Raw genomic sequence first — 14,513 nt, 5'->3', positions numbered from 1 at the left:
GTGGGGTGGCCGGGGGCTCTCCGCATCCGTCGGGAGGAGGCAGCAACAGCGACAGGGGCTGCGGGGAGCCGGCGGCGCGCCTTTCTCGCTCGCTCCCGCTCTGCCTCCCTCCTCTCTGCGTATGTGAGCCGCCTCATCGGCGGCCGCCATGTTAGGAGCGCAGTGGCGGCGCAACCAGTCTCGGGCGGCTGAGGTGAGCGGTCCCGGAGGGAGACACGCGGCCAGCCAAGGGCTTAGGGTGCGGTGGTATAGTCGGGGGACGCCGAGGGCAGCGGATCATCTGAGCTTCGCGCGTCCTGGACTTCTCGTGGGCGGGGGCGGGTCGACAAGCCCGTTACACGCGAGCTGCCGCGTTGAGAAGGGAGGAGCACTGGAGGCCTGAGGGACCGACTGCCCTCCAGGGGCCTGCCGTTTGGGGAGGATAATTAAGATAGTGAAGTCTTTGGGTAGTGCCAGTTCCACATGTTTGCTTTGTTTTCTCCACTTTGGGCCTGAAAATGTGCCCCAAAATGGAGGATTTCGCAGACTGAAAAGCTCGGCGGTTTAAGCAGCTCGTGTTTTTTTGGTGTTCCTTTTTTTTCGGTGTCAAGGCCTTTGCTTCTCGCCCATCGCCTCAGAGTACCTCCTAAGACTACGCTGCCCCCCTCCCCCCGCCCGCACATGCGCGCGCTATTTTAGCCGGACCTCAGAAACAATTCCTCCCCACCCCCAAGCGCTTAAAAATGGCCGAAAAATGAAACGTTAACGCTTGTTTTTCGTATTGCGTCGTGGGTAAAGCCATCTGCAGTACGCTGCAAGGCACGAGATTTGTTCTTGTTTAAAGAGTCACCTCACATTCCTTTTTCCTTTATTAAAATATTATAAACCTAGGTTCCTCTAGAGAGGATCGAGTCGTGTGGGACCTTCCGGTTTCCAGACAAAGGGTTTGGAGTACCGTGGTGTAGGCTTCGCATCCTTGTTCTTTTCATTGCCAGCGCTGTGCAATGTTCTTTTTGTGTTCTACAGGGATTTTTACCATTTACTGTAGAGGAATATTTCCTTGGTGTTTATACTGTTCTGTGGCCCTATTCTGTGGAATATTTCTATTGGCCCAGTTAACAGTTTTTCCATCCAGATATTTCCAGAATGGTTATGGAGATTCCGAAATTTCTAGTCTTTTCAAGTGCGCTGGAGTAATGTGAGAGTCGTTGATTTCCCAGGTCGTAGTAGATTTTGTATTGATGTTGTGTTTTGCTTGTCGAAAAGGGCTTGGATGAAGATTTTTAAATGGTAAGATAATTTTCTCCTAAATAAATGTAAATTGTACTCTGCGGGCAAAAATAATATCTAAGGCTTAAATGTTCCGGATAAAATTTCCTTTTAAAAACTCAAAGGTTAGTCACTTACGCAGTCTGTCGACGTAATTTTCCAACATTAGTATTGTTTTAGTAATCAAGGCAGGGAATACTGACTGGGAGAAAGCTCTGTGGTGTCTACTAAAGTATAAGAATGTTTCTGCAAACTCGAAAATTATACACAATTGAAGTACTACATTCAGATTTTTCTGCTTGGTTACGTAACATTTTGGAAAAGCAATCTTCAGCCAGATGATGTTTGTGTTGAAGTGCTTTATCTTCCTTTACATATAACATTATATTCTAATATCGGTGTATACTTTACCCAGACAGGAAATTTTCTTTTCATCATCTTTACATACCTCTCTTCTCAGCAGTGTGTAAGTGGGGTTGTTTTTATGTAGCGTTTTGAACTAATTAAGGGTTTTTACCCTTGATCTGAATATAATGTGCTAAAGGAGTCTTTAAACATTTATTTTGGTAATACTTTTAGGGAAGTGTAAACAATAATATTACAAGTCAGTTAATGATAACAAATTTTAACAAATGGAGGAGTGCAAAGAAAATGTTGCATAATTTTAGAAATAAAATGTGGTTCATATCATTAATTTTATAGAAGGTCGAAGCCCAAGAAAATTATAGATTTATATACATAAATGTTAATCTGTTATTAAGCATATTAAAAACCTGAAAGATTCAATATTTGGAGATTCATTATTGTGTGGCTATCAAATGTAAATATACATCTATAAAGGGAGAGTAATGACAGGGAAGTGATAACGGAATATAACACAAATTGGGAAAAAGGAAATGTAATAAAACTCAGCTGATGGCATATTTAATGATTTGTTATTTAAAGGAATGTGTAAATAAGCATAAAATAGAAATATACCTCAAAGCTCTGAATGTTGGCATTTTGTGTGATTTGTATTTCCTTCCTTGTGTTTTTCTGAAATTTCCTCAAGTTATAGTTACTTTTGTAATGAAGGGAGGGAAAGGAAACATTTTTGTAAATGTTAGAACTGCTAAAAAGACCGGAGTTTTGTCATGTGTTTTTTTGTTTTGTTTTAAGGATCTTCGTGTATCTTTGATAGGAATTGTTAGAAGTGAGCCAGCATCTTGAAGTCTGAAATGCAGTTTACAAGTGACAAAAAGTTGTAGTTCTTGTCCTGTAAGATAACTCTGGTTATTGTATGTAGACATATATAGGAATCAGAAAACATTCTTGTTTTAAAATACTAAGTTTGCTATTACTGGGACTAATGCTATTTAGTTTACAACATGAATCATAGCCATTAATTATTTTATGAATGAGCAAAACCAAAGAATTGGATAAGGACTTATTAGATGTTCTTAGCACATCTTTTTTTATATACTTCATTTAGTTAGAATTGCATTGTCTCCCATACTTGTGGCAGCGTGTTCTGAGTATACATGACTGGCTTTCACATAGAGGATGCTAAGTTTTTGGGGGGGGGGGTGAAAGGTTGTAGATGGTGTAGTTTTCCTCTTTTAATTTGTAGCTGTGTGGTGAGTCCTCACTAGATCAATTAAGATTTTGAAAAAGCTAGTCTCTTTAAAGGCTAATTGATATAAAATACTTGCTGATTTTTTTTTCTTGAAAGTTTTTAAAATGGCATATCTTTGATCTAGAGTCCCAATTAGCCTGTGGTACATATCTTAGGCAGAAATCCATTAGCGGGAAAAACAGAAAATGGTGCCATGGTGGGGGCTGGGAATAGTTCTTCCCAGCTACTGCTCTTCGATACACTGCTGGATAAGAAGAGCAAGGGTTGGGGGGGACCACCTGTAGTGGATGTCATAGTGGGCAGGTAGTAAATGCAGCAGGCATGGAAAGTAGTAAATTAGGGTCTGAAATAGGATCTCTGATTTGCAGTATCATAGATTGCTAATGAAGAACTTTCTCATTTTTCAAGGCGATTTGTGTGTTTTTCTTCCTCCCTTCCCCCTTTGTGGAGATTACTAGGATATTAAATATCTTCCTTTGGTATAGAAGAACCTATGCCATGTGTGAAATTTTAAAGTCAGGTGTTTGAGCAGTCAATGGTTGGAAAAGGAATAGCAATAACAAGTAAATACAAACATTTGTATTGGGTTGTCCAAAAGGTCCCTTTAGTTTTTTTCTGTAAAGTAAATGGCATTTTTCTTTAATTTTTACTAATAACTATTGATTTGGATATTTCAAATATGTTGGCTATTTCCTGCTATTCGATTCCAGTGGGTAGAGGCCAGGGGTGCTGCTAAACATCTTCCAATGCCTAAGGCAGCCCTGCAGCAAAGAAATATTTGGCGAGATTTCAGCAGTACCAAGAAACTTCCCAAATCACTTTTGACACATTCAGTCGGTCACAGCACCTCCTCCAAACACTGCACAAATCTTTTTGCATTTCAGTTGCGTTATCTTTCTTGAAATAATAAAACATAATATGCCAAAAATGTTTTGTATCTTTCATCTCTAAAATTAAAATGGCTACAAAAATTGGCTGATTTTTGTTGTTTTTTTTAACATGCGCTGATAGGACAACTGTCACAATACAATCTAACACAATTGTTTTGAGTAAAGACAACTAAGCACTACTAGAATCATTGTACAGAAAAAACATAGTGGACTTTTTGGCCAACCCAGTACTTAAAGTGTTCTTGCTGTGAGTTGTGAAACTTCAGAATAACTTTAATGCTTAACTGTGCCCTTGTATGGGCTGTGGTATTCTGAAAAAGCACTATGAAGGAGGCAGTTTTACACTTAAACAGCAGGAGACACCAAAAAATTTTTATAATCCTCTTGGTAAGTCCAGAAACTGGAAACAGCCTCAATGTTAATCAGTTGCAGAATAGATAAGTATATGTACCATAATAGTATCTGCTGTTGCAGTGAAAATGTGAGAGGAGAGAGGCATTCTGGGTAATAATTTGTACAGGTAATGAGCAGCCTCTTTGACTGCTCATAAAATGACCTCTCTCATAAGGTGTTGGTGTATGGTGGAAAGTAGGTTTAGGTAAGTAGGAGGCAACCAGCATATGAAAGGCATTGAAAACCATAGTGTGAACTTCATGTGGTAAGTAATGAGGTGTGTAGTGCAGTTTTTAAGCAGGAGAGTGGAAGATAATGAGTGATGTTTTTGGAAGTTGATATTGGAATCTGAACATGGATGGATGCATGCAAGGAGGCCACCCAAAAGGCCGCAGGACTGAAGATCTCCAGTAAGGTTGTGGCAGAGGAAATAGAGAGGTAAGGACTTTTTTCTGGAGAATTAGAAGGCAATTTAAAGGTAGACTGGCATGGAGAAGGAAGAAGGTAGAGGTTTAATTTGTCTACTTTAACTAGAATTCACTTCTCTTTTGATTTTACTTGTCTAAGTTACTACCAATCTTTAAATCTGGTCTTTTAAGCTGATTCAGGTTTGGTAACAAGGTTCAAATATGAATTCTGACTTGCATAGAAATGGATGGGACATAAAAATACAATACAAGTGAAAGGTTTATAAGCTCTTTATGCATATATCTCTTGGTCAATCCTTTTATCTCTAAAGTTTGTTTTCTCCTTGGTCTTGAGGATCAGGTTACATAGATTGTGAGCTTACCATGTGACAGGCACCATTCTAGGTATTTTATATAGATTAATTTATTAAACCTTAACATTCTTATGAAATAGTTATTGCTTTTATTCCCATTTTACATATTGGAAGCAAGTGATTTGTCCAAGGTCACACAGCTATTTTGTAATAAAACCAGGATTTAAATCAAGGTATTGTGAGCTCCAAAAATCTCAGTATATACCAAATCAAAGAGTTGTATAAATGTTTGTGGAAGCCAGGAAAGTAGAACGTAAAGTGAGGGTAGGGAAAAATCTAAAGCGTGCAGAATGGTGTCTTGATGAAAACTACTAATTTTGCTATTTATAAGTAAAGAAAAGAGTAAGCTGTGTTAGTAATATCAGATCAAATAAAAGAGTCAAAATTGTCCAGTAAGTGGAATAACTTTCTATCCTGTAGTATGGTCTTATTAATTAGTTTCCTTTATTGCTTAAATAATAAAATATTTAATGTCTAATTGAAAGTCACTAGGAAAAAATTTAAAGCTAGGAAGAAGAAAAATATTCCAAGTCTGAATAGGAATTCCTTCTACTGATTAGCATATTTTCTATCTTAGCAGCTGAAGACACTTTGCAACACTTTGATCAGTAGCCTAAGAATCAAGAAGTGGTCTAGAATTTGAATTTAGGTCTATAAGATGGTTTGAGAGCAATAATCTTAAAGCGCTTAAAAATACTAATTTTTGTTGTTTTCCAGCCTTTTTGGCTCTACATTTTATAATGTTCATCTTTCCTATTGTGTGATGAGGCACATATTGCATGTATTGATTCATACAAAACTGAAAATAATAGAGCTGAGATTTTATTTCCTAAGGGGTTTACTATTTAAATTAGTATTTAAACCTTTTAAGTCACTCTTAAGTATGCAGTAGTGATATGAAATTAAGCACGGAAGAGTAGATAAGAAAGTATAAGGTTTTAAAGTAGCTTAAGCTCTATATAAAAAACTGAGTAGTTCCTCACATGGTTTTTGAAAAAGTAAACCCTTAAGTGAAATAAAAGTTACAAGATATATTGAGAAAATAATTGGTGGTCACTAACTTAAAAATGAAAATTTACTAACACTTTAAAATGGAAAGTGTTAGTAAACTATTTATAAAATTAATAAGAAAACTTGAAGGAATTATTAACCTAACCCTGACTTTATGCAAAGTTCCAGGCATCATTTCCAGTGCATTCAGTAGTTTTCTCATGGATACCAGCAATATATACTTTTTTTTTAAAAAAATTGATTTGAAAAAGAGAAGGAAACATAGATTTGTTGTTCCACCCATTTATTCATTCATTGGTTGCTTCGTGTATGTGCTGTGGCCAGAGATTGAACCTGTAACATTGGTATATCGGGATGACGCTCTAACCACCTGAGGTAGCTGGCCAGGGCCTAACCCTGTACTTTTAATTGGAAATGATTAAGGTGCTTGGTTTAAAAGTTCTGACCACAGGAATCAATGCTTTTTTTGTGTGTGATTGACAAAAATTAAGCATCTGCCTTTCTAAATGATGCTTCTTTGAAATTACTAATAGTGATCAATCCTTGCCATCTATGATTGACACATTAGGGCATTTTTACTGTCATTGGTATTGTTGGTTGCTTCCTTAAACATACTTGGCATATTTTCGTAAGAGTAAGTTAACAAATCAAGGATGTTTGACCTTGATAAAACATTTGGGAAATCTGAAAGTTTTCTTGTACCATTTGTGTTTTTTAATTCAGAAGGGAGAATACTGTAAGAAACTATAGTGTTTTGGCTGGTGCTTATAAGTTTTTATGTGAAAGGGGTCAAAATCATGTCGGCATGAAGGTGTTTTTTTCCGAGTATCTCTACAAATTTTATGGTTCTGTCATCTTAAAATAAGTTGTTTTAAAGAAGTAATTCACATAGTTAAGAGCATAGCTAAAGATCCATATGGTAGTAGATTCCATTAAAACATAGAATTTTAAAATTTTGAATTTAGAAGCTAAAGATTTTCTTTTGTAATATCTGTTAAAGAACTAAAGTCTTTATGCTTGCTTTAGTAATTGTGCTAAATAAATAACCTCTGAAGGAATGAGTAATAGGACTAAAGGGTAATATTATTTTACATAGGAGAAAATAACCATTTGCTCTTGTTCTTCATGAACTTCCTGAGTGTGTTAAGCTTTGTTTTCTGAAATATTTTAGTATTCCACTTCTTTTAATTGGAGACAAATCTAGTAAAGATTATTAGATAGCTAACTATTCATGGAGTGGGAGGATTGAATATTACTGACTCAAAGTTAATTCCTAACTATGCATACAAGTAATATTTGTTCAGATGTGGAATATGAAGCTAGCATATTTAGTAGCATTTACAATTAGTCCATAAAGTAGCTTTAAGTTCTAGGTTAATTATTTAATAGAATTGTCTGTGAAAATGAGTTTTAAGCTTGTTAAGAATTTGACTTGGCTGGTGTGACTCTGAATTGAGCACCAGCCTGCAAACCACTGGGTTGCAGGTTAAGTTCCCAGTCACAGCACATGCCTGGGTTGCAGACCTGGTCGTCCAGTAGGGGGTGCACAGGAGGCCACCACACATTGATGTTTCTCTCCCTTTCTTTCCCCCTCCCTTCCCCTCTGTCTAAAGATAAAATCCTAAAAAAAAAAAAAATGTAAGAATATGAGTGTGTACCCTGGCTGGTGTAGTCTGGTGGAATGAGTGCAGGCCTGTGAACTAAAAGGTTGCTGGTTCAATTCCAGGTCAGGGCACATGCCTGGGTTGCATGCCAGGTCCCCAGTTGGAGGTATGTGAAAAGCAACTGATGGATGTTTCTCTTGCACATTGATATTTCTCTCCCTCAAGTTCCCTCTTTCTACAAACAAATAAAATTTTAAAAGAAAAAATGAATTTGAATATCAGATTGTAGTAAGTGGCATTTGTGAAGCCTAATTATGGATAATGATAACCCTTCTTTTTTAATGTTTTCCTGATTTGGGAGTGAAGATACTTTTTTGTAAGTGAAAGGTTCTAAAATGGGTAAATGAGGTTTTGATACTACATTTTAGAATCCTCTTCAAGGATCTATTTTTCAAACTTTTATTAACCTTTAATGTACTATGAAAAGGCAATTTTATTATTATGGGGGAAACTTACAGTAAAAGAACCTACTCTCTTAAAAGTCTTTACTAAACATCCAGTATTGTGCTAATAGGCGGTAGTTTTCGCTTAAATGAGCCTTTTAAAATGGCTTGTCTTGTGTTTATCATTGACCAAAGATGCTAAAGGAATTCTTTTTATAAAAGCTCTTTAAACAGTGTTGTCATGTCTGATTTCTCTTAGTTTCTTTGTTCTAATTTTTTAAAAAAAGACTTGTTTAATTGTGTTTCAAGGGTCTGGGTTGATTTTCTTATCAGTAATATTACTCTCATGTCATTGTGTGAGGATGTATTTAAGTTGAAACTCTGAGCAAAAATATTTAAGGTTATTCTTAATGAAATTGCAAGTTGTTGTGGAATTTACAATTTTTTGTCTTGCCCTTTTTCTGACATCCATTTTCTGTTTTAAGGTTATCTTCTACCTTCTCTTAACCTTTCTTTTTTGCAGATCCATTGTTTTCATTGTATCTTACAAAGAAAAGTAATTGAGATCTCTAATCCAACAAGCATTTTCTTAAAGTGTGATGAATTTAAAAGTTTTATTACACATGATCATAATACTATTGTATAATTTCCCTAAGGGAAAAGAATAGTTCTTTTTAAAAACTAGCTTTTCAGTAATACAAAGCTTTGACTATAACATGAAGAGCAAACCTGTAATTAATAACAACATTGGTACTTTGGAATACTGATTTTGAAAACCCTGTAAAAAGTTTTGATCTTTTACAATAAACTATATATGAAAATTTAGAAGGTCCTACCAATGTTTTTACACAGTATTTCAAATGCTTTTCTGTATGGCATTTATAAGACATATCAAAGAAACTTTCATCCAAAGAAGTCCACATACTCTTGTCTTTATTTTTATTAATCTTATCTAAAGCGTAACATACATAGTTTATATAGTGGATCTCATCCAGAACTAGTTTCTTTGATGTCCTTTCTTAAGTTCATCTTTCTTGGTGTGCAAAAACATCTGTAATCCAGTCACCTCTGATAGCATTTCTGTGTCTTTTTAACTTTTTTACATCTTTTTGTAAAATGTAGTCCTGCCTGTAACCTTTTTGAAAAGTGCTTCCTCTACCACTGTATTTGTCCAGTGTTTCCTTGCTTTATTCTATCATTGGTGGGATTGGTTCCATAATAGACATAGCTATTGACTATTGCCTGTTTACTAATAAAGTTAATGATCAAACATAAAATTGACTGAACAAAGCCTTTATGTAGAATTCCACAGCAAACAATTCAACTTCTGTATGTAGTTGTGGTTATAAAAAATTGTTTCATCAAGGCCATTTGTTATGTACATCATTTAATAATTTTACGAGAATCATGCATAAATAACTTTGCAAATTCCTACATAACTTTCTGAGGTAAAAATAAGAAAGAAAATGAAAATAATTTCATCTAGAAACACAACTTAGGTGATTGTATTCAGAATTTAAATTTTTCAGTTGATTATGGCTATTCTTGGGGAAAGTTTCCAGAAGTCCACGCAAGCAAGATCTTGTTTTCATTTTTTATGTGTTTTGAGCTCTAGAGGTGCTGAAGCCCTGAGCATTAAGTAAGTGTTGGTGGATGCTAATTTGGGGAGTTTCACTTCTTTAAATCACCTACACTTCCTGTATTTCCCCCCCCCCCCTTGGGAGGTCTCTCATTTCTATACTCAACATACTTAGTTCTTACCTTGTAAGATTAGAAAATAAATAAGCACTGCCTAACATAGGGTAGACAGTGAAAAGGCAGTTTATGTGGCCTAAATTTGTGCAGAAATCCTTGAACTGTAGGAAGTCACTTAATTTTCTTCCCATCTGTCTTCACCTCAAATTGGTTTTGCTGTATAAAGATCTCAGCTATTGTGTTTGGTCTTAGATCTTATACTAGGTACTTGACACCTAAACTTCACTTGTGATTTTACTTGGTTCTTTCTGATACTTTTAATAGGTCTCATTTTCTAAAGCAGAATACGACTGATTCATCTTTGACTTGTTGACATTGATTTTTTTTTGTTTGTTTTTAGTCTTCTAGAACTTAAGCATCATACTATAGGGTGTATTTTTATTCTTCTGAAGGAAGAGTCCCATCTATATTTTTACCAAAATTTTGATGTACTTAGACATCTAACCCTTCAATTGAAATGTTTTTAAATTTAGTATGAAATTCCCTTTAACAGTAAAACTGTAGCATGAAAGACTACTTTTTAAATATATGCAGGCTCTGCATACATCTGGAATCTGTTTAAGAAATATAATAAATTCCTTGTTAAGTTTGAGATCTTGAATGTTTTTTTTTTTTTAATCAACATGATGCATAAGTTTTTTTCTTTAAAAAACGGCATCTACTTTAAAGGGATTTATGACTAAAATTGCTTATTTTTCTACAGAGTTGTCTGCTGGTTCTCAGCTTGAAGAAGATTCTACAGTCCTTATTGATCCTTTTTCTTGGCGTTACCATTTTTTGAAGCACAGTTAACCTAGTTTTCTAGTTTGAGCTTTCTTTTTGGCCATCTTGAAAAAAATTTTTTTTTTAATCTATAAGCTAGACAAGAGATAGTTCTACAATGTCCAAGTCATTCCAGCAGTCATCTCTCGGTAGGGACGCGCAGAGTCATGGGCGTGACCTGTCTGCAGCAGGAATAGGCCTTCTTGCTGCTGCTACCCAGTCTTTAAGTATGCCAGCATCTCTTGGAAGGATGAACCAGGGTACTGCACGCCTTGCTAGTTTAATGAATCTTGGAATGAGTTCTTCATTGAATCAACAAGGAGCTCATAGTGCACTGTCTTCTGCTAGTACTTCTTCCCATAATTTGCAGTCTATATTTAACATTGGAAGTAGAGGTCCACTCCCTTTGTCTTCTCAACACCGTGGAGATGCAGACCAGGCCAGTAACATTTTGGCCAGCTTTGGTTTGTCTGCTAGAGACTTAGATGAACTGAGTCGTTATCCAGAGGACAAGATTACTCCTGAGAATTTGCCCCAAATCCTTCTACAACTTAAAAGGAGGAGAACTGAAGAAGGCCCTACATTGAGTTATGGTAGAGATGGCAGATCTGCTACACGGGAGCCACCATACAGAGTACCTAGGGATGATTGGGAAGATAAAAGGCACTTTAGAAGAGATAGTTTTGATGATCGTGGTCCTAGTCTCAACCCAGTGCTTGATTATGACCATGGAAGTCGTTCTCAAGAATCTGGTTATTATGACAGAATGGATTATGAAGATGACAGATTAAGAGATGGAGAAAGGTGTAGGGATGATTCCTTTTTTGGCGAGACTTCGCATAACTATCATAAATTTGACAGTGAGTATGAGAGAATGGGACGTGGTCCTGGCCCCTTACAAGAGAGATCTCTCTTTGAGAAAAAGAGGGGCGCTCCTCCAAGTAGCAATATTGAAGACTTCCATGGACTCTTACCGAAGGGTTATCCCCATCTGTGCTCTATATGTGACTTGCCAGTTCATTCTAATAAGGTGAGTTAATGCAACAGATGCTTCTAATTTCTTTTACATTGTAGTGTCTATTCTGTATTTACCTATATCTTTTACTCTAATTCTGTAGTCTGGTGACACTGAGTTGATCAAGAATTTTTATACTTTTGAGAACACTTTATTTGGAAGGTTAATTGTTTTTTGAGCATTTTAAACCAGGGCTTTACATTAATACAATCTGCCTAGATTACTTCTGGCCACAAAGCTGTCATCCACTCGGATTATCTTGTTGGTTTTTGGCATCAGTATATTCTTCTTAATCATATTTAAGCAGTTTTTTTGTCTGCTTTGTTGAATTGTTTTAAGCATTTTTGGTTTTTTGCAGTCAATGCACTCTGCCATTCAGGATGCTAGATTTTAGCTCTCCATCTGTCTTGATTGCTGATTTGTATGTGGTAAAGATGGATTCTTGAACAATTCTCTTTTTTTCTTTATCTGTGGCTACAGGGAAAGAGTTAATGTAGAGCCCTGGTGTGTGTTTCAGTATGTTTTATATTTTAAATTAGTTCATTCTTCCTTTTTTAATTTCCCTTTAACACAAATTCTCATACTATGACCTATGACTGGAGTTTTTCATCATTTTTTTTCTTTTCCACAACTTTCTTAAACATACTTCCGAACTCACTTTTTATTATCACATACTGCATCTATCCCTTTAGAGACTTAGAAAAATCGACTACTGCAGTATCCTGCTCTATGTTCCTCATAAGCATATTCTTTTTCTGACTTAGGGTTAGACTTCTGGTATAGTCATTTGAGCAAAAAGTAAACAAAGGTGTATCGAATTCTCCTTTGCTTTAATTATCACATCTGGCAAAATGGGAACTTTTTCAAAAATGCCCTTTTAAATATGTTGTCCTTTCTCTTGCAACATTACTATTTTACTCTCTGATTTTTTTTTTTCAATACACAGTGCAGTTGACTTAAAAGTCAGCATTATAGCACTCTACTAGCTTGATCTATTATCTGACCATCCGTTTTTCCTGATGTGCTACATAGTTAATTCTATTTAACTAACAGGAACATGTTGCTGCCATGAAATTGATGGTTACTGTTACATGGGTTTTTTTAATTTACAGTAACATCTGGAAAGGTCATTTTCTTATTCCTCTTAAATGGAATTTTTAGTGAGTATTGTTTTTTGAGTAAACTAAATCATAAATTAACATTAGAGATTTTGTTCCATAATCTGTATTTCAGTATTTTGTCTCAGATAACTAAGACTATTTATATTTGAATTTAGAGTACTTTAAAAATGTCTGAAACATAATTCTTAATATGTATTTATTACAAAAATCTTCATGTATAGTTTTAAGTACTATACAAAAAATATTTTTTATAGACAAACAAGGAATATATTATTCTTTGTTTCATACCAAAATCAGTAACATTAAATACTAAATTTAAGTTCATAGATTTTCATTTAAGACAGAACCCAAAAGTCATAGAAATTTGGAAAATTTTGCTTGGTATGTGTTTTTGGTGTTGTCTTTTTCAAATTTGTTGGATAATACTATGTATATCATGGAATTTAGGTTTTGTTCAGTACTAAATTTCAAGTTCTAGATCTGATGGCAGCTGATTTAACAGGTTCATTAAACTTGCGTGACTCAGTATTTTTGTTAACTTCTTGCCTATTTGCAGTAATTGCAATATTGATAGGTGTTTTCAGGTAGAATCTCTAAATTCCAAGGAAAATCACTAAAGTGTCTCAAATGAAAGTATAGGGATTTAAAATCTTTGTTACTGGAGTCATCATGAACCAAAACCTGTTGTTAGAAGTGTCCCCTTTTCCTGACTGTGAGCAGTAATTTAACCTTGTTGCTTGCATATAGAAAATCAATTGAGTAAAGGAACAAAAAAGGAAGCCATGGGAGGACTTGAATAAAAAAAATTTTCTTTTATAGATATGATTAATTTTTCTCTAAATTTTGCTACTTCTAGTTCCTGGACAATGATATTAATAAGTGATAGTAAATAGGTCTAAATTAACATAGAACAGTCTAAAAATTTTGGTGAAACTTTGGGTTCAAGAGTAAGGTACCCTAACTCTAGAGCAAGAGATACTTTTAACCTGTAAAATGCTTAGGCCCTGGCTAGTTTTGGTTTTCTTAGTATTGGGAATATTTAAGAACTAGTTTGTAGAGGTCCTTTGATTCTTTTATTTACAAAATTTATAATTAGTTGTAAATTGGACCAATTTTATGAAGTGTAAGCACCTGGATTGATTCTCAATCTATTCTAGTGTCCTTAATATAACTGATGTTTTCTGGGTACCTGCATTATTGGGGGGGAACACCTAAATATTCACATGTAGCAGCAGTGGTCCTTACTTTATTTGATAGCTGATAAAGAAACAATGACTTCAGAAAAAATTCCTGTGGTGAAAGTAGATAATGAAAATTTTTTTAAACATTTAATCCTGCTCTCTGGTATTGCTGCATAACTTGGAAAATCTGTTCTTTTCATTTAGTGGTAGCATTAAATAATATACACGATCAAAACAGTAAAATGAAACGAGAAACTTTAGGTGAAAAACATCCTAATTAGTCTAGTCATCATTAGTTTTGCTATTTTAAGTGACTTTCAGTGATGGTGTTGCTTTTCTTTCTAGGTCATTTTAGAATGTCAAGTTGCTTTTCTACACAACCTCAAATTCTTTCACTTAAAGAAAGCTGCCCTTTCGCTGTCTTGTCACTTGAGTTCATACTTTTCCTTTTAGTATTATACTAGAAGACATGTTATTCTTTATTCTGCCATTCCAGAATTGCTTCTCCAAATTATCCTGTCTTTATATAACTGTTTTCTGACAGAACTTCTGAATTCAAACCATGAATCCTTGTTCTTTATTAGTCTGATGTGAGAATTACCTCAATGTAGAATCCAAAGAAAGGGGTTTTCAAAAAACCCTTTGACTCTTAATCTTCACCTTAAACCAAACAGTAAAAGATCAGGTGTGGTAA

General features: G+C 35.2%; 1 protein-coding gene across 12 annotated transcripts in view; it reads left to right on the top strand.

The window, feature by feature from the left end:
- Window positions 1–14,513, top strand: part of MATR3 (matrin 3) — a 52,446-nt gene that overhangs the window by 24,896 nt on the left and 13,037 nt on the right. For 8 of the 12 annotated variants that reach the window (XM_045825929.1, XM_045825968.1, XM_045825959.1 and 5 more), the window contains one exon: window positions 10,444–11,532. The exons of 1 other annotated variant lie outside the window; for it this stretch is intronic. In XM_045825929.1, coding sequence (XP_045681885.1) covers window positions 10,621–11,532 — 912 coding nt within the window. In that variant the 5' untranslated portion in view covers window positions 10,444–10,620. Of the gene's footprint in view, window positions 1–39; window positions 194–10,443; window positions 11,533–14,513 lie in introns of those variants that run through there. 3 more of the 12 variants (XM_045825949.1, XM_045825987.1, XM_045825978.1) reach the window with 3 other exon arrangements.

The sequence above is a fragment of the Phyllostomus hastatus genome, unplaced genomic scaffold (genome assembly GCF_019186645.2).
Source record: "Phyllostomus hastatus isolate PE091 unplaced genomic scaffold, TTU_PhHast_1.1 phas_contig_150, whole genome shotgun sequence".
Lineage (NCBI taxonomy): Eukaryota > Metazoa > Chordata > Mammalia > Chiroptera > Phyllostomidae > Phyllostomus > Phyllostomus hastatus.
Note: the sequence above shows the minus strand (reverse complement) of the source record. Positions and strands in the feature narration are given on the sequence as shown.